Source organism: Nicotiana tabacum, chromosome 19, assembly GCF_000715075.1.
Source record: "Nicotiana tabacum cultivar K326 chromosome 19, ASM71507v2, whole genome shotgun sequence".
Taxonomy (NCBI): Eukaryota; Viridiplantae; Streptophyta; class Magnoliopsida; order Solanales; family Solanaceae; genus Nicotiana; species Nicotiana tabacum.
Window position 1 is genome coordinate 116,082,716 of NC_134098.1, and position 21,956 is coordinate 116,104,671.

Below are 21,956 nucleotides of genomic sequence, written 5' to 3' on the forward strand. Positions count from 1 at the left end.
TAACCATCATTCCAAATAAAATTCGTAGACCAAACCACCTTCCATCACGACTCCCAAACCGTTCTACACTTTCTCAAGGTACGTGGCTGTCCTACCATAGAATCCATATGCTACTCTAACACTCCTACTTCGGACAAACCATCTCTTTTAAGCAACTTACCGGTCTCTGTTGTTCATACTTGACCTGCTAGAAATTCAACTACTGCGAGGCACTTCCCGCCATGTCCTCCCTCATACTTTTCTGCCCAATTGTTGTCTTACACCAGAAGCGAATTCAGGAATTCGAGAAGATGAGTGCACCACTACTTCAAAGACAAACATGCTTCAAAGATAAACATTCAGTTTCACGATATAAAATTTTATAAAAATAACAACTTGGCTAGCAAAAATTATCCAATTTCATTATCTCAAAAATACATCATCAATTTACATTTGTACTCGACGTGCTTTCATATTTTGAAAGTGATCCATAATAGCATCATTACTTACAATTGCAAATACCTTACGCTCTATATTGCAAACTAAACAACTATTCAAAAATTCATCACCAATGCTATTACGTAGATCATTCTTTATGAGCTTCATTGAGGAGAATGCTCTTTCCACGCTTGCCGTAGCAACAAATAAAATCAACGTTAGCTTCACAAGTAAATAAACAAGACATCAAGTTTGATTCAATTTTTTTTGGCCATCACTATAGCAAGATCCTTAATTCCTTTCAAATTGAGAAACGCGCTATCACACTTTCAAGCATAGACAATGAAACTATCAAGCTGGTAACTGAGATCCCGAAGCTCCCTATCACCAAACTCACTTGGATAATACTCGGCCAACTTCATTATTCTATCTTTGTCAAAATTAGCAAATGAATCAAGCGGATTCAAACTATCCATACCAAGGAGTAAGTCACTAGTCACTATATCAAAACGATAATTGAGCTCTAGAAGTTGGAAATCAATAATAGCATAAAGTACTTCCACACGAAAGTGACGTGAATATGAAACATCTGACCTCTTACGCTTTGACCTTGGATAGTTTTCATCCATTTTGGGAATTAAAATACCGTGTTTACCACAAAATGAGAAAACCTCATCCATCAAAGACTCCAATTCACTTTCTCTCATTGTTTGCAATCTTGTCTTTGCAAGGTCAAGTAACCTCATAGCATTGACAATATCTTGATCTTTTTTTGTAGAGCTTTATTCTATTCATTTATAAGAAGCAACATCTTGAATATCAAGTGCAACATAAACACAAATTCAAATTCTTGAATATTATTCAGTGCTGCAAATCTACCAAGAGAAAGTAGACAACCATGTTGCATATCTTTCAGCACATTAATAATTGAAGCAAATATAATCACCAAATTTTCCAAGGTCTTAAAATAAGACCCCCAACGAGTATCACCCAGTCGTTGGAGGTCACGTTCTTGATTCAATCCTTGCCCAGTATAAACTTCTCCATTTTTAAGTAATTCTTCCAACTTATCTACTTGGTATTGTCAAAGTAATTCCCTGCGTTTAAAAGATGCTCCAATAGTATTCAACAACTTAGTGAAAACATCAAAGAAATTATTCGTATCCGAATACTTTTTAGACAAAGCTACAAGTGTCAATTGCAATTGATGAGCAAAGTAGTGAATATAATGTGTAGATGGAGCATCTTGCAAAATTAAAGTCTTTAGGCCATTTATTTTTCCCTGCATATTACTTGCTCCATCATAACCTTGTCCATGTATCTTGGATGAACTTAATGAGTTATCCAAAAGTAAAGAATAAATTACATCCTTCAGTGATTGTGCATATGTATCTTTCACATGGACAATGCCCAAAAATCTCTCTATCACCTCCCCATTTTTGTTAACATATCGTAGAACTAGGGTCATTTTCTCCTTATGTGAGATTTCCTTTGATTCATCAATCAATATTCAAAAATAATCATCATCTAAATCTTTGATAATAGCTTTAGTAGTTTCTTTAGCACAAGCATCCACAATCTCCTTTTGAATGGTCGGACAAATCATCATATCATTTTTTGGAGCATGACGTAATATCACTTTTCCCACATCCGGATGCTTATCTCCATGAAATTCCAAAAGTTCAAGAAAAATACCTTTGTATTCGGAATCTTCACTCTCATCATGACCACGAAATGGCAATCCATTTCTTAAGAGAAACCTCACTATATCAATTGAGGCATTTAAGCGCATTCGATGTTCACTTTTTAGTTTCTCGCTTTGTCTGTCAAAATACGATTGAATTGATTGGCGTTGATTCGCCAAATCTTGCATTCTATTGAAACATTTATGATGAATACTATTTACTTCACCGATATGTGCTCTATATCTTTTTGAACTCTTGTTCCAACCCCTAAAACCATCTTTTGTAAAAGCATCCCGATATGTCCACGACTTTCAAGTTCATTCTTGAATAAATAACAACACAAAAAAATGTAGCATCTTCTTTTATGCTATACTCCAACCATTGAGAATATGAACCTTTAAACCAATCGGGATTGAATTGACGCATTTTTTCCCAAACTTAGTTTTAGGGAAGTCATGACCAATCGGTTGACAAGCTCTCTTTGAATAAAATATCTTCTCACTTCATCTCGAATGTTAGGACTATACTAAGAAATGGGTACTCTTTCTTGAGGATCGGTTTCAAGAGATCCCAACCTAAGATCACTATTAACATTTGAAGGAGGGGAAGAAATTGCTTCTCTTTGAACTTCTGGAACTATTTATGAATTAGCAAATGGTTGACACGAACTAGAACTTGGTTGGCCATTGTTTAACTTGATCAAGTATCTATCGATTTTTATGTTCGGAAAAATTATTCCTACAAAATCAAATACTCTCATTTATTCAATCTTAGACCATATCCATTTTATAAATTCAAATCAATCTTAATCATCATAAAGAATTCACAAAAAGGGGAATCACACCCCTTTAGAATTCATTATTCAATAAGGGAATCACACATATATACCCCTTTCGGCCTTTCACATTCAAATATAAGAGAATCACGAATCACGAACACTTGCAAATTCATAATATAGTAGGGGAATCACACCCCTTCCAACTTAATAAAATAAAATACAAATATACCAATTCATCCGCAAAATATGTAATAGTTTATCTTAATCAACTGAATGTCTCTGTGACTCTGCACAAGTTTCGGACTTTGGAAGCGAGTTTCACAATGTAATATGCCAAATGACACCAAAAAAAAAGGATTACACTGGTTAATAGGATTCCAAAAATTAAATAAATAATGAACCAAACAAATGAGGAAAATAGAAAAAGAATTATAAAGATGAAAGCAAACAAAATAACTGAAATTAACAATGAAATAAGAAATAAAAAATATACATGCTTAAGGAGTACAAAAAACTTGGAAGATCCTTGAGAAAGTGAGCAAATAAGGATTGAAGAATCGCTGGTAATAGAGGTTCTAAAATACCATTCTGGAATTGCAAGATTATAGCGATGTGAATCGAGAGAAGACAGAGGGATACACTGATTTCGAGTTTAGAACAAGAGAGAGAGAGAGAGAGAGAGAGAGAGAGGGGGGGAGGGGAGACGCAATTGACATTTGGGTTTTGGCGTGAATTGGGATTGGGATTTGGGAGGAATATTGGATATTTGGGATTAAAAAACTAAAAAGAAATAATACACTACTGCCAACGTGTAAAACAAATAAAAAAGAGGAGAAAAAATAACCGAGTATACAAATTGAGACTCATGACCAGTTGACCGCAAGGAAACAAAGAAAAGGCCCAACTAATGCACCTTTGACCCATTTTTTACCATGGGGACTAGCAAGTACTTTTATAGATATTAAGTGAATTATCTATATAATAAATCAAATTTTGTGGGATTAGCATGGGGTCACCAGCATCACCATTTGTTAGGCAGATTCGCTTCTGCCTTACACCAACTCCCTATCTGTAGCACTGGAGCTAATGAACCACCAACTCTAAACCTCCTAGAAGATCGTCTTTCTCGAGCCATCAACATTAGAAATACCAATTCAATTCTAAACCGCTGCACACCACTATCTCTGACAACCACCCCTCAGGAACCATTTCACAACACCCTGCCCCGAAGGCAAAAATCAAGAAGACCATACCACCGGCGAACCTTAATGCGTTCAGACAAGGACGACGACACTGCATCACAATGAAAATTCCACCACGCTCGAAAATACCAAGTCTCGTTACTCCATCAACCAAAACCTGAACATCCATAGTCTGATTGCCTTTTTTCTGCTGGAATTAAATGTTGAACCCCTTAATCATGCACTGAAAAATCCTTTCTCCAAGTCATTCACTACCTCAACACATAAACGAGCACCCTACCATTACACCAACACTGTGCGATAACAACGCATGAATATCATAGCAATCGGTGCACAGTTTTGAAATCATAGAAAATATAGATACTAAGCTGGAACAAAAGAACATCCTTCCGCAAGGCGACGATGCCCGAACACGCAAGAAAAATATCCTACATAACGTCTGCAGTAACGCTACAACTCCTCGATGCCCAATTGATAACAAGCGCTTCACGTCGTATAATATTGAGTAGGAAGGAAATAAAGGCACAAGCCTCAATGGAATCAAACCGCACGATGAGGAAATCAAGAAGGGGAGTGCTCCTAACAGCCCTGTAGCCTCACGAAGATAAGTACATACGTCTCTGTACCGATCCGCAAGACTCTGCTAGACTTGCACATGACTTGTAAGACCTAAGTGAACCTAACGCTCTGATACCAAATTGTCACGACCCAAAATCCACGATAGGTCGTGATGGCGCCTAACACCGCCGTCAAGCAAGCCAATAGTGATTGATCAATTTAATTACTCATTTTATTACTTTGAAATCATAATTTCCACTACTTAAATAGTATAAAATGGAATATACAGGGGTACAATATTAATAACTACGCGATCTACAATGATAAACAAAAGTAGGAACCCCAAAACCCAGTGTCACAAGTGCATGAGCATCAACTGGGAAATATAATAAAATACAACATCTGTCTAGAATACAAATTAGATAGGAAAATATAAATAACTCTGATGGAGTCTCTGTAGGCTGCGGAGCATAATATGGAATGCAGCTCACGGTAAAGTCCCCGCAATAGTCGTGTCGTTGCGCCCAAAACACCATCAAACATATCTGTACCTGCACAAAAAGAGCAGCAAGTGTAGCATGAGTACGTAAATCAACGCGTACCCAGTAAGTATCTAGCCTAACCTCAGAGAAGTAGTGACGAGGTATCAACATCAACACTTACTAGTGGTCCAATAAAACAGATACAGTAGAAGTAAACAGGTGTGAGCCAGAGTAAATAAGCGAAATAACAAGTATAATACGTGGTACAATCCTCCTCTCAGCAATAACTCAAACTCTCAACTAGTTATTATCTCCTCAATCGGAGAGTATATATATATAATGGACCTTACCATATAGGTCTTCACAGTTCAATCAGGAAAAGCTCATAGATATGATGGCTTCTTGCCAATTATTACGCACGATTTCATAAGAGTAATTTATAGAAATGTCGAGGCGTACGGCCTGATCCATCGTAACATTTTCGAACCATAGATATATCTATTTTATTGTCGAGGCAAATGGCCCGCTCCCATGAGAGTGTGGTACATAATCCTGTCATGGCGTACGGTCCAATCCATCATAATGTACGCACTGCCAAGGGTCGAACGGCACGAACCATAGATGTATCTATCCTGCCGAGGTGAACGGCCTGATCCCATTAAAATAAGAAGCTTTGACGGGTCCTTGACCCCACTCACGAATAGACGTGTGAGTTATAAATTTTAAGGGAAACCTTTCTATAAGAATGAAAAATTCGTAAAAGAAGTACAATTATTTCACGGCTAATCATGAAGCCCGTCGAATCTCTACAATAGCAAGTCTATCACTCTACACAAGTCTAGTCTCAAGTCGCAACGTAAAATAAAGGAATTTAATAGGCAAAAGACAACTCAAATAGTACAATTATAGCATGGCGGGAACCTAAGTCTACCCGGACATAACATGAATCTAGCTACGTACGGACTCTCATCACATTGTGCGTATGTAGCCCCCGCAACAAGTAGCACATAACAAACACATCACCTAGAGGTAGTTTCCCTCTCACAGAGTTAGACAGGAGACTTACCTCGCTTTGAAGTTCCATAACTGGCTCCAAAGCCTCTCAACACCTCAAACCGATGCTCGTCGATCCAAAGCTAGTCAAACAAGGTGCAAGACAATCAAAATATACTCTAACGCCCATAATTAATTAACTTAAACAATTTCCAACTCCGCTCGAAAAGTCGATAAAGTTATCCCTCGGGCCCACGTGCCCGGATTCCGAAAATTTTCGAAGATAAACCTTACCCATAAAATTACTAACTCAAATATATAATTTATTCTAAATTCCATTTCCAAAATCGCAGTCAAAATTCAAAATTATGTATTCTAGGTTTTTGACCAAAATCCCACAATTTTCCTAACATTTCATCCTTAAATCCACATATAAACTTTACATTAAGATCACGACAAGTGGGAAATTACTTACCTTGTGTTACATGATGAAAACTCCTCAAAATCGTCCAAGAACCGAGCTCCAAAAATCCAAAATGAAAAGAGGAAAAAGACCAAGTTTGATCCCTTAATAATCTGCCCAGTTTTGCTTCTGCAGGCAAGTTGGCACATCTGCAACGTCACATCTGCGAAGCCCCCTGCCCTGTCGCACTCTCGCACCTATGGAAATAAGTTCGCTTCTGCGCCATCACATGTGCGAGTCTTCTTTTGTGCATCTGCGAAGCCAGCCGCTTCTGCGGCGGAGATTTCCGCTCTGCGAGTCCGCTTTTGTGGACCTTTCTCCGCTTCTGTGCGTCTTCATCCCAGGCCCCATTCTGCTTCTGCGCTCCTGCCCCCACATCTCCGCTTTTGTGCTCCTCCCCACCCCCCATTTGCGTACCCGTAAGTGCGGTAAACTCCTCACACCTGCATCTCCAGCCAACCTTAAGCCCAACCACTTCTGCGACACCAGGGCCGCTTCTGCGGTCTCGCACCTGCGGCCCTTTCCACACAGGTGCGATTGTACCAGATCCCAACTGCCTCAGCATTTCTGCCAAGTCCAAACTCGATCTGTTTCCAATCCGATTCGCACTCGAGGCCCCCGGGACCCCGTCCAAACATACCAACACATCCCACAACATGATACGGACTTAATCGAAGCCTCAAATCATGCCAAACAACATCAAAACTATTAATCGATGATCAAAACCCATCTTTATACTTTTAAACTTTCAAACTTTGACGAACTCATCCGATCCATACCAAAACAATATGGAATGACGTTGTCACGACCCAAAACTAACCCCTGTCGTGATGGCGCATATCGTGGAACTAGGTAAGCTGACTCATTTCCAAAACAAAATGATATTTTTATTTCAAAGATAATTTCAAGGTTATTTAACATAAAACCTCCATTTAAAGAGTTCAAATCAAAGAAAAATAGAAGTGCGGAAAAGAAAAGCCCGACATCGGGGTGTCACTAGTCATGAGCATATACTACAATCTGTCTAACAATATCAAGGCTAACTCAGCCCGAAAAATAGCTAAATACAACTAGAGGAAGATAAGAGGGAGAAGAGCAGGGGCTGCGATCGCCAAACAGCTACCTTGCTATCTCCAAGAAAATCTGCAACCAGAACACTCAATAACCGCTACCGTGTCCAGCTACACCTGAATCTGCACACAAGGTGCAGGGAGTAACGTGAGTACGCCAACTCAGTAAGTAACAACAATAAATAAAGACTGAGCAGTAGTGACGAGCAATAAAGCATATAACGTTCATATCAGGAAATCTCAGTAAAATACCACATGCTCTTAAAAATCATCAGGATTTGAATCAAACATCTCGTTTAAACCCAGTTCCAGTAAAAATCAATTATAGACATTTTTTTCCAACAGTTTTTCAAACAAACGCTCAATGCAAAGGTGAGAAAAAATGATGAAATCATAAACAGCCCCTCGGGCAAAACATCACTCATATACATCCCCTCAGGCAAACCTCACAGTCACTCGTGCCACTCTGGCATACCTCACAATCACTCTTGCCACTCGGGCATACCTCACAATCACTCTTGCCACTCGGGCATACCTCACAATCACTCTTGTGATCCGCTCCCACTTCCACTCTAGGATCTCTAACCTCTGAAGCAAGCCACCCGGTCTCTGATACTCATACTTAACCTGCTGACAGTACCGAGCCACAAACCCAACTATATCCTTCTTCATCCGCCTCCACCAATAGTGCTGCCTCAAATCCTGGTACATCTTCGCGGCACCCGCATGGATGGAATACCACGAGCTGTGGGCCTCCTCAAGAATCATCTCTCGAAGTCCATCTATATTAGGCACACATATCCGGCCTTGTATTCTCAGCACCCCGTCATCACCAATAGTCACATCCCTAACATCACCTCTTCGAACCCTGTCCTGAAGAACGAGCAAGTGAGGGTCATCATACTGACGCTCCCTGATACGGTCATAAAAAGAAGACCTGGAGACCATACAAGCCAATACCCGACTCAGCTCCGAAATATCCAATCTGACAAGCTGGCCTGCCAAGGTCTGAACATCTAATGCCAAAGGTCTCTCTGCTGCTAGAAGATATGCTAAACTCCCCAAACTCTCTGCCCGGCGACACAAAGCATCGGCCACCACATTGGCCTTCCCCGGATGGTACAAAATAGTGATATCATAGTCCTTAAGAAGCTCCAACCATATCCGCTGACGCAAATTAAGATCCTTCTGCTTTAACAGATACTGCAAACTCCGGTGATCAGTATAGATCTCACAATGAACCCCATACAAATAATGACGCCAAATCTTCAAGGCATGAACAATGGCTGCTAACTCAAGATCATGGATAGGATAGTTCTTCTCATGGGTCTTCAACTGGCACAAGGCATAGGCAATCATCCTACCCTCCTACATCAAAACACAACCAATGCCTATCCTCGAGGCATCACAATACATGGTGTAAGAACCTGAAGCTGATAGCAAAACTAACACTGGAGTTGTGGTCAAAGCAGTATTGAGCTTCTGAAAGCTCTCCTCACATTCATCCGACCACCTGAATGGAGCACCCTTTTGGGTCAATTTGGTCAAGGGCGATGCAACATATGAAAATCCCTCCACAAAGCGACAGTAGTAACCTGCCAAACCAAGAAAGCTCATAATCTCCGTGGCTGAGGACGGTCTGGGCCAACTCTGCACCGCCTCTATCTTCTTCGGATCCACCTGGATACCCTCACTGGACACCATATGTCCCAAGAATGCTACTGAACTGAGCCAAAACTCACATTTGGAGAACTTTGCATAAAGCTTCTCCTCCCTCAATCTCTGCAATACAACCCTCAAATGCTGAGCGTGCTCTTCCTAGCTACGAGAGTACACCAGGATGTCGTCAATGAATACAACGACGAATGAGTCCAAATAGGGTTGGAATACATTGTTCATCAGATGCATGAACGTTGTTGGGGCATTGGTCAGCCCAAAAGACATCACCAAGAACTCATAATGGCCATATCGGGTTCTGAAAGCTGTCTTGAGAATATCTGAATCCCGAATCTTCAGCTGGTGATAACCGGACCTCAAATCAATATTGGAGAACACCCTCGCTCCCTGAAGCTGGTCGAATAAATCATCAATACGAGGCAAAGGATACTTGTTCTTGACTGTGACCTTGTTCAACTAACTGTAATCAATACACATTCTCATGGAACCATCCTTCTTTTTCACAAATAGAACTGGTGCACCCCAAGGTGACACACTAGGCCGAATAAACCCCTTATCAAGGAGTTCCTGAAGTTATTATTTCAATTCCTTCAACTCCGCCGGTGCCATACGATACGGTGGAATAGAAATGGGTTGAGTGCCCGGCAACAAATCAATACCAAAGTCAATATCCCTGTCAAGTAGCATGACCGGTAGGTCTGCAGGAAACACATCCGGAAAATTATGTACCATCGGAACAGAATAAATGACAGGAGTCTCTGCACTAACATCCCTCACAAAAGCCAAATAAGATAGGCAACCCTTCTCAACTATGCGCTGAGCCTTCAAATATGAAATCACCCTACTTGGTATATAATCTACAGAACCGCTCCACTCAACCCTAGGAATTCTCGGCATAGCCAACGTCACCGTCTTAGCATGATAATCTATAACAGCATGACATGGACATAACCAATCCATACCCAATATCACATCAAAGTCAACCATACTGAGCAACAATAGATCACCTCGAGTCTCCAGACCCCCAATTATCACTGCACATGACCGATATACACGGTCCACAATAATAGTATCGCCCACAGGAGTAGATACATGTACAGATGAAACTAAGGACTCACAGGGCATATCCAGAAAATGAGCGAAATACGAGGAAACATATGAATACGTGGAACCAGGGTCAAATAATACCAAGGCATCTCTGTGACAAACTGAGACAATACCTATAATCACAGCATCTGAAGCAATAGCATCTGGTCTGGCAGGGAAAGCATAGAAACGGGTCTGACCACCCCCTGATCTGCCTCCCCTTCTAGGGCAACCCCTGGCTGACTGACCTCCACCCCGAGCTGACTGGGCGAATGGTGAGGTAGCTGGTGCTGTAGTCGGAGGCTGACTCCTCTGCTGAGATAGACCTCTATGACGACGAGGACACTGCCTCCACATATGCCCAATCTCCCCACACTCAAAACAACACCCTGGTGCTGGCGGCGGAAACTGAAGGGAACCCCTAGCACCGGGAAGACTGGTAGAAGAACCTGGCATGGAAGAACCCTGAACAGGTGGAGCACGGGACGAACTATGAGCTGGAAGGGCACTAAGTGATGAGTGGCCCTGATGAGAACTGTGAGAACCCTGGCCAGATGATGCACCCCAATGAAATGGCCGAGCTGACTGAGCCTGTCTGAAATGACGACCTCTACCGTGCTGGAACTGACCCCCAAAAGGAGCACCGCTGAATCCACCCTGACCACGAGGCCTCTTGGCCTCCCGCTCAACCTTCTCCTAACCGCGAACCATCTCAATCTGCCAAGCAATGTCAACAACCTCATCAAAGGTAGCACCCGAAACCCGCTCCCTGGTCATGAGCAACTGTAGCTGATAAGTGAGGCCATCAATTATCACGACCCAAACTAACCTCTGTCGTGATGGCTCCTATCGTGGAACTAGGCAAGCCGACTCATTTCCAAAACAACCCGATATTTTCATTTTAAAGAAAAATTCAAGGTTATTTAACATAAACCTTCATTTAAGGAGTTCAAATCAAAGAAAAACAGAAGTGCGGAAAAGAAAAGCCTGACATCGGGGTGTCACTAGTCATGAGCATATACTACAATCTGTCTAACAATATCAAGGCTAACTCAGCCCGAAAAATAGCTAAATACAACTAGAGGAAGATAAGAGGGAGAAGAACAGGGGTTGCGATCGCCAAATAGCAACCTTGCTATCTCCAAGAAAATCTGCAACCAGAACACTCAATAACCGCTACCGTGTCCACCTACACCTGGATCTGCACATAAGGTGCAGGGAGTAATGTGAGTATGCCAACTCAGTAAGTAACAACAATAAATAAAGACTGAGTAGTAGTGACGAGCAATAAAGCATATAACATTCATATTAGGAAATCTCAGTAAAATACCACATGCTCTTAAAAAAATCAGGATTTGAATCAAACATTGCATTTAAACCCAGTTCCAGTAAAAATCATTTAAAGACATTTTTTTCCAACAGTTTTTCAAACAAAGGCTCAATGCAAAGGTGAGCAAAAATGATGAAATCATAAACAGCCCCTCGGGCAAAACACCACTCATATACAGCCCCTCGGGCAAACCTCACAGCCACTCGTGCCACTCGGGCATACCTCACAATAACTCTTGCCACTCTGGCATACCTCACAATCACTCTTGCCACTCGAGCATACCTCACAATCACTCTTGCCTTCCAGTCATTAAGCACTCGGCACTCGACACTCGCACTCAGTAGGTACCTGCGCTCACTAGGGTGTGTACAGACTCCGGAGGGGCTCCTTCAGCCCAAGCACTATAATCTACACGGACAACTCACGTGCGATAATAATAAAGTATGCTACAGGCGGGCAGCCCCGATCCACACTCATCCTCACAAATCAGGCCCTCGGCCTCACTCATTCATAAAGTATGCTGCAGGCGGGCAGCCCAGATCCACACTCATCCTCACAAATCAGGCCACTCGAGCATTTCAGTAAAACAGGGCATTCGGCCCAAAATATTTATATACATCAAAATAGAGTCATAAAATTGATTTATGCGGTAAACAAGTATAAACATGACTGAGTATAGATTTCCAATCGAAAACAGTGAGATGATGGTAAGAAACATCTCCTAAGGGTCCAAACAGCATTGGCGCAAGGCCCAAACATGGCATTCAGCCCAATTTACAGAAAATCTTTCTAAAACATATAAGTATCAATGGTTTCAACAAAGTATGCAACTTTACAATTGCTACGGGGCAGACCAAGTCACAAATCCCCAACAGTGTACGCCCACACGCCCGTCACCTAGCATGTGTGTCACTAAAAATAGTAGAATGATACAAAATCCAGGGTTTCATACCCTCAGGACTAGATTTACAATCGTTACTTACCTCAAAATGTGAAACTTTTTACTGTGCTATGCCTTTGCCTCGCAAATCGGCCTCCGAATGCCTCGAATCTAGTCACAAATAATTCATTTCAGTCAATAAAATTCATTGGAATTAATTCCACATGATAATAATGATTTTTTCATAAAAGTCTGAAAATTAGCTCAAATATCGCCCGTGGAGCCCACGTCTCGGAACCAGACAAAAGTTACAAAATCCGAAAGCACATTCAACCACGAGTCTACCTATACCAATTTTACCAAAATCTGACTTCAACTCGACCCTCAAATCTACAAATCTTATTTCCAAATTTCTAAGTTCCAATCTCCGATTTACACCTCGAAATCATGCAATCTAGTCAGATTATTCGATGATAATTCAATATTATGGAGTAGAAATGATCACAAGGGACTTACCTCAAGTTTTCCTTGAAAATATATCAAAAATTGCCTCTCCTCAAGCTCCAATTTGTCAAAAATGGCAAATGGGATGAAGTCCCTATTTTTATAATTCTGCCCATACAACCTCGGTTCTGCCTCGATCTTGGCCTTCGATCGAGGTCCTCGATCCTGGTCCTCGATCCTGGCTCTCGATCCTGGCCTTCGATCATGTCTTCGACCCGGCCTTCGACCGTGACCCTCGACCTTGGGCTCGATCATGGCTTCGATCGTGGCCCTCGACTCTGGGCTCGATTCTGAGAGATTTCTGGGCTCGAATCTGGCAGAAGAAATTTCCAACATAAGGAAATTGCAGCATCTGTTGTAGTTTAATTTTTGATCTGTTAACCATCCGAAACTCACCCGAGGCCCTCGGGACGTCAACCAAATATACCTACAAGTCCTAAAGCATCATACGAACTTAGTAGAATCCTCAAATCACCTCAAACAACGCTAAAACCATGAATTACACCCCAATTCAAGCCTAATGTACTTAGAAATTTCTAATTTCTACAAATGCCTCCGGAACCTATCAAATCACGTCTGATTGACCTCAAATTTTGCACACAAGTCATAAATGACATAACAGAGGTATTCCAATTTTCAGAATCGGATTCTGACCCTGATCTCAAAAAGTCAACCCCCCGGTCAAACTTCTCAAAAATTAAGCTTTCGGCATTTCAAGCCTAATTCCTCTACGGACCTCCAAATAAATTCCGGACACGCTCCTAAGCCCAAAATCACCATACGAAGCTATTGGAATTATCAGAATTTGAATCCGAGATCGAATGCTAAAGAGTCAAATTTGGGTCAACTCTCCCAATTTAAAGCTTCAACAATGAAATTCCTTCTTCCAATTCGATTCTGAAATACCTGCGACCCGAAACCAACGATTCACACAAGTCAAAGTACATCATATGGAGCTCCTCATGCCTTCAACAACCGAGCGAAGTGCAAATGTACAAAACGACCGGTCGGGTCGTTACATCCTCCCCCACTTAAACATACGTTCGTCCTCGAACGTGCCCAGAGTTGTTCCAAAAACCATCAAATTGCTGTGTAGCTTTCACATGCACATACCCGGGGGTGATCCCACGTCACCCTATCCCATACAGGTCCGATAGCACAGCATAACTGAAATTTCTCAATTCAACCTAGCCCACAAGCCTTCGAATCAAATTTCCAATATCCAAAATTTCCTATAAGAAGAGAAGTTTGCATCTACATACCGTATAAGTCTGAACAATCTGTACCAAAAGCTGTAACCATAACTCAAATACTCAAATTCAAATACCGCATAGCTCGAATGCTCGAAGCAATGATTTCAAATCACAGTATCGACTCAAATTAATCCAGTGCCAGTAATAAACCTCATATCAAACAAACCCTCATTCTAAAACCTTCGTACAATGCCGATGATGAAAGAAACATACCAAATTCATAACCATTCATCAGACCATCAGGCCATGGAGCTCTCGTTCCTTCTATAAGAACTATAGCCAATTTCAAAGCCAACTTCCGATATTATCCTCCTAATTATACCACAATCAAATCTGATAGCATCCATTCTAGGCCCAATGACCTCGTCTCCTCCAACACGACCACTCTAGTGACATGACACATCAATACAATTTAAAGCCACAACTCGTGCAATTCGTGCACCAGATAGCAACATTCCAAATGTACCCAATCGTAATAATGACCCAAACAGGAGAACCGTTACGCAAGCTCGACGAGTACCACCCCGACGCAATGCTAAGAACCCATCACACACCACAGAACCATAACATACGAATCTTACATAAGGGATCATATTTCCACATAACTCTGTTACAATACGCGACCCCATCCAAATACTGGTCCATATGAAATACCTCAAGTCACCCTGCTAAAATCAATAACCATGCGCAATTCGACATCAAGTACCTAAAGAGCATTACCATAACCAAAGAGAAGCAAACGACACCATGCCACATAAAACCCGAAAGAACACGACCAATACGTCATCAACCAAGCAATATCCAATACTATTCTCGCTCAAATTCCGCTATAAGGCCATAATAGAACCGCACCATATGTGCATATAACCATGAATCATAACTCCTCGTAGCATAGAAGAGTAACTCACCGGTCATTTCAGAGCACGAATAAGCTTCACATCAACTGAATGGCACATCCTTCAACAATAGCAGTATGGAGCGAATCAATCCAGCTCGGTGTAGAATACACATCCTAATTGGGCCTACCAATGGGCCCCGAATCAACTATGGTCAGCCACCAATAGATAAACAACCTCCGAAAGTCCACAATGATGGAATCATAAAACCTTCTATCATCTGGCTAGCTCCGGCCACAACTTCACAGTCCACCACCATGAAACAATCTACTCATGAGAACTCCCAATCTTCAATTCCATAGAACACATGAATCACCCTATTTGATTCCACCTCCACCGCCCGAATACCTAACACCTCTCTCATACACAATCCTCCCACGAGAAATACTTTGAAACTTCTTCCGTGCCACCTGGCAAATATTTGAATAACAACAGTCGATCAACCAGGAGAGTGCCGCAATACCAGCGAAGTACCCATAAATCAAAACACATTGCCCCTTCTGAAATGTACACTCTCATCAAGCTATACCAGTTAGTAATATCATTTACCTAGTCATTGGAAGCCGTTCATGCTACCTAAGAATTTATGTCCTTCCCTTCAAAACTGAACTGTGACCTGGTACATGTAAATCCTATTCCCGCACAACACACCACATCTATTATGCCATCATGTGACAAGCATAAGAATTCCATTATCAACTCTGAGTCACTAGCAATTACATACCTTATTAGTCAGAAACCTCTTTCTTGCTTCTTTCTAGGAGAAAATCATAACACACAACACGCTCCGTACATCGGTGGAAATTATCCAGTTTAAATCATGGTAGAACCCACCATGAACACTTTGAAATCCATTTGCACATAATCAAGCTATCTGAACCAAATTCCTCTAACTTTACCAAGCCACACAGGTTGCAAAATCCGGGAGCATTGCCACGAAATACCTGTAGATACTAGCCACGTCATAAGTACATAATAACCGATCATACCCATTACTGTGCTACCCCAACCTACTTCCAAACCGTCCTATTTCCCCAAGTACTTTCCAAAATGCCTTCAAATTGCTATTTTATTTCCTTATTAGAACACTTCTATCCTTAACTAAAACTTGCCCCACAAACTCTAGCATAGAATCACACCGCCCTAAGGCTTATAAGCCGTCGAATACCCTTTTTATGTATTCCAAAGATTCCACAACCAAACATGCTTACTCCGAAGAGACTTTATAGGAACCTAAAACCGTTTCCTTCACCTTCTTGATACTGAAATGCATAATTCACAATGATATGAGATGCAACGAGTCTCAACACCGTTCAATGCAACTCCCAGTTTTCTAGCCATATTTATAAATCTTGAATCCATTGTAACCATTCTCGAATTAACCGACCAAACGGACCGAAACGACATGTGCCCCATTAGCACATCAACACCCAAGGGAATAAAGAGTAACCCTCACTCCTACGCAACCGAGCAAATTCCCGCTCCATGTACAGTACATTCTCTGTGAATAAATAATCAATTATTTTTATGGTCCTCCTATAACCATAGAGTGTAATACAAGTTGTGTCCAGAAATTCCTTTACCCGAGTCATCCTCGATCTCGACCTCTGCAAGTCATAACTGATTCACCGGCATACCCCTAACTGAACCTAATACGACCCATAACCGTATAATCAACTCGTCGATAGCAGACTCCCCCACTTAGCCTTAAGCTGTAATTATATAAAATTAGAACCCGTAAGGATTTCTCCATCTCAATTACCAAGGTCTTGCACCGTTAACCTGCCAAACTTCTCGAAGTCTGTTATTAAGCCTTTCATGAACATTCTGAATCTCCAGTCAAAATTACACATGCGACCTCCTACCGGGTAGCTAGTAATATTCCTCGCAAAAGCTTCATCAACATCATGCCACCGCTAGCTGCACACATGAGATAACCTACATTCCTTACCGACATCTCGCAATGGCATTGCACTGAGTGCAATGACCACGAAATTCGTAAATTCTCCTGAGATCATGCTCGCCCACCATTTATATAAGTCTGCACTTTCCCTATTGACATCGACTATACGCCAACAATACCTTTCGAGCTCAAGTCATATTGTACACTAGCCATCACTCCAAATAGAGTATGAAGGCTGATTCACATATTAACACGATTCCAAACCATTCTACACTTTCTCAAGGCACACGACTACCCTACTAGTGAATTCATATGCTAATCTGCCACTCTTACTTCGGTTAAATCATCTCCTTTAAGAAACTTCTCAACCTCTACTTCTCCTACTTGACCTGCTAGTACTTCAACCACCGCGAAACACTTCCCGCCATGTCTTCCCTCATACTTTGCTACCCAACTGCTGCATCAAATCGAAATGTATTTATGTCGCACCTGAACCAATAAAATGTTACCGACTCTAAGTCTCTTCAAAGATTATCTTTCCCGAGCCATCAACATCGAAATACCCATTCGCAACCACCACTACTACACAACCACTTACTCTTCTTGAGTTCAAACTCATTGACAGACATGAGAATTTAATTTGCCCCAAAATTTAACAACGTGAAAGATCCTTCAAAACATTCACACTCGAGACGGTACGTCGCATCAAAACGAAAATCAAGCACCCAATGGCCTTCCTTTACATTTCAAGAAAACACTTCTCGTCACATTCACATAGTCTTAACACTTCTCGTAGTTACGCCATACTCACCACAAAGCCATTCCACTGCTCATCGATCCACAATTATACTCGAAGGGACATTATCAGGCATATGAGTCCAAATGTATAGGTTACGACTAAAGCTACCGAGCCAAAACTACGATTTAAACCTGGCCTCAAGTCCTCCAGACTAGCCCATCACCAAAACACATAATACACATCTCGAACCTCGTTCATAAAATCACAAACCGGCGATGCACAACAGATATCGAGCGCTCATGTGCGCATACGAGATGCGTGGAAGGAATTCAAAGAGTTATGTCTCAAGCTGAATCATTTTCGCACGATAGAATACAAGAAAGTGAAATTTTCCTAAGGGTTCTGCAGCCTCCTGAAGACAAGTACAGACGTCTCCATACCGATCCGCAAGACTCTACTAAACCCACTCATGACTCGTGAGACCTATGTAACCTAGGCTCTGATACCAAACTGTCACGACCCAAACTAACCTCTGTCGTGATGGCGCCTATCGTGGAACTAGGCAAGCCGACTCATTTTCAAAACAAATCGATATTTTCATTTTAAAGATAATTCCAAGGTTATTTAACATAAAACCTCCATTTAAATGGTTCAAATCAAAAAAAACCAGAAGTGCGGAAAAGAAAAGTCCGACATCGGGGTGTCACTAGTCATGAGCATATACTACAATCTGTCTAACAATATCAAGGCTAACTCAGCCCGGAAAATAGCTAAATACTACAAACTCCGGTGATCAGTATAGATCTCACAATGAACCCCATACAAATAATGACGCCAAATCTTCAAGGCATGAACAATGGCTGCTAACTCAAGATCATGGATAGGATAGTTCTTCTCATGGGTCTTCAACTGGCACAAGGCATAGGCAATCACCCTACCCTCCTACATCAAAACACAACCAATGCCTATCCTCGAGGCATCACAATACATGGTGTAAGAACCTGAAGCTGATAGCAAAACTAACACTGGAGTTGTGGTCAAAGCAGTATTGAGCTTCTGAAAGCTCTCCTCACATTCATCCGACCACCTGAATGGAGCACCCTTTTTGGTCAATTTGGTCAAGGGCAATGCAAAATATGAAAATCCCTCCACAAAGCGACAGTAGTAACCTGCCAAACCAAGAAAACTCCTAATCTCCGTGGCTGAGGACGGTCTGGGCCAACTCTGCACCGCCTCTATCTTCTTCGGATCTACCTGAATACCCTCACTGGACACCATATGTCCCAAGAATGCTACTGAACTGAGCCAAAACTCACATTTAGAGAACTTTGCATAAAGCTTCTCCTCCCTCAATCTCTGCAATACAACCCTCAAATGCTGAGCGTGCTCTTCCTGGCTACGAGAGTACACCAGGATGTCGTCAATGAATACAACGACGAATAAGTCCAAATAGGGTTGGAATACACTGTTCATCAGATGCATGAACGTTGTTGGGGCATTGGTCAGCCCAAAAGACATCACCAAGAACTCATAATGGCCATATCGGGTTCTGAAAGCTGTCTTGAGAATATCTGAATCCCGAATCTTCAGCTGGTGATAACCGGACCTCAAATCAATCTTGGAGAACACCCTCGCTCCCTGAAGCTGGTCGAATAAATCATCAATACGAGGCAAAGGATACTTGTTCTTTACTGTGACCTTGTTCAACTGACTGTAATCAATACACATTCTCATGGAACCATCGTTCTTTTTCACAAATAGAACTGGTGCACCCCAAGGTGACACACTAGGCTGAATAAACCCCTTATCAAGGAGTTCCTGAAGCTATTATTTCAATTCCTTCAACTCCGTCGGTGCCATACGATACGGTGGAATAGAAATGGGCTGAGTGCCCGGCAACAAATCAATACCAAAGTCAATATCCCTGTCAGGTAACATGACTAGTAGGTCTGCAGGAAACACATCCGGAAAATTACGTACCACCGGAACAGTATAAATGACAGGAGTCTCTGCACTAACATCCCTCACAAAAGCCAAATAAGATAGGCAACCCTTCTCAACTATGCGCTGAGCCTTCAAATATGAAATCACCCTACTTGGTACATAATTTACAAAACCGCTCCACTCAACCCTAGGAATTCCCGACATTGCCAACGTCACCGTCTTAGCATGATAATCTAGAACAGCATGACATGGAGATAACCAATCCATACCCAATATCACATCAAAGTCAACCATACTGAGCAACAATAGATCTACTCGGGTCTCCAGACCCCCAATTATCACTGCACATGACCGATATACACGATCCACAATAATAGTATCGCCCACAGGAGTAGATACATGTACAGATGAAACTAAGGACTCACGGGGCATATCCAAAAAATAAGCGAAATACGAGGAAACATATGAATACGTGGAACCAGGGTCAAATAATACCGAGGCATCTCTATGACAAACTGAGACAATATCTATAATCACAGCATCTGAAGCAATAGCATCTGGTCTGGCAGGGAAAGCATAGAAACGGGTCTGACCACCCCCTGATCTGCCTCCCCTTCTAGGGCAACCCCTGGCTGACTGACCTCCACCCCGAGCTGACTGGGCGAATGGTGAGGTAGCTGGTGCTGTAGTCGGAGGCTGACTCCTCTGCTGAGATAGAACTCTATGATGACGAGGACACTGCCTCCACATATGCCCAATCTCCCCACACTCAAAATAACACCCTGGTACTGGCGGCGGAAATTGAAGGGAACCCCTAGCACCGGGATGACTGGTAGAAGAACCTGGCATGGAAGAGCCCTGAACCGGTGGAGCACAGGACGAACTCTGAACTGGAAGGGCATTAAGTGATGAGTGGCCCTGATGAGAACTGTGAGAACCATGGCCAGATGATGCACCCCAATGAATTGGCCGAGCTGACTGAGCATGTCTGCAATTACGACCTCTACCGTGCTGGAACGGACCCCCAAAAGGAGCACCGCTGAATCCACCCTGACCACGAGGCCTCTTGGCCTCCCGCTCAACCCTCTCCTAACCGCGAACCATCTCAATCTGTCGAGCAATGTCAATAACCTCATCAAAGGTAGCACCCGAAACCCGCTCCCTGGTCATGAGCAACTGTAGCTGATAAGTGAGGCCATTAATTGTCACGACCCAAACTAACCTCTATCGTGATGGCGCCTATCATGGAACTAGGCAAGCCGACTCATTTCAAAAACAAACCGATATTTTCATTTCAAAGATAATCCCAAGGTTATTTAACATAAAACCTCCATTTAAAAGGTTCAAATCAAAGAAAAATAGAAGTGCAGAAAAGAAAAGCCCGACATCGGGGTATCACTAGTCATGAGCATATACTACAATCTGTCTAACAATATCAAGGCTAACTCAGCCCGAAAAATAGCTAAATACAACTAGAGGAAGATAAGAGGGAGAAGAATAGGGGTTGCGATCGCCAAATAGCAACCTTGCTATCTCCAAGAAAATCTGCAACCAGAACACTCAATAACCGCTACCGTGTCCACCTACACCTGGATCTGCACACAAGGTGCAGGGAGTAATATGAGTACGCCAACTCAGTAAGTAACAACAATAAATAAAGACTGAGTAGTAGTGACGAGCAATAAAGCATATAACGTTCATATTAGGAAATCTCAGTAAAATACCACATGCTCTTAAAAAAATCAGGATTTGAATCAAACATTGCATTTAAACCCAGTTCCAGTAAAAATCATTTAAAGACATTTTTTTCCAACAGTTTTTCAAACAAAGGCTCAATGCAAAGGTGAGCAAAAATGATGAAATCATAAACAGCCCCTCGGGCAAAACACCACTCATATACAGCCCCTCGGGCAAACCTCACAGCCACTCGTGCCACTCGGGCATACCTCACAATCACTCTTGCCACTCGGTCATACCTCACAATCACTCTTGCCACTCGAGCATACCTCACAATCACTCTTGCCTCCCAGTCACTCAGCACTCGGCACTCGACACTCGCACTCAGTAGGTACCTGCACTCACTAGGGTATGTACAG

At 42.1% G+C, this 21,956-nt stretch overlaps 2 protein-coding genes across 2 annotated transcripts; both read right to left on the reverse strand.

Annotated features, from left to right (window-relative positions):
- Positions 1-746: 746 nt before the first annotated feature.
- Positions 747-1,163, reverse strand: LOC142173675 (uncharacterized). Its single transcript, XM_075239293.1, has one exon. The coding sequence runs from the start codon at positions 1,161-1,163 to the stop codon at positions 747-749; it is 417 nt and encodes a 138-aa protein (XP_075095394.1).
- A 764-nt stretch (positions 1,164-1,927) lies between these two features.
- LOC107792150 (uncharacterized) lies at positions 1,928-2,290 on the reverse strand. The gene has a single exon (XM_075239294.1). It carries the CDS (start codon positions 2,288-2,290, stop codon positions 1,928-1,930), a length of 363 nt encoding a protein of 120 aa, XP_075095395.1.
- Positions 2,291-21,956: the final 19,666 nt, after the last annotated feature.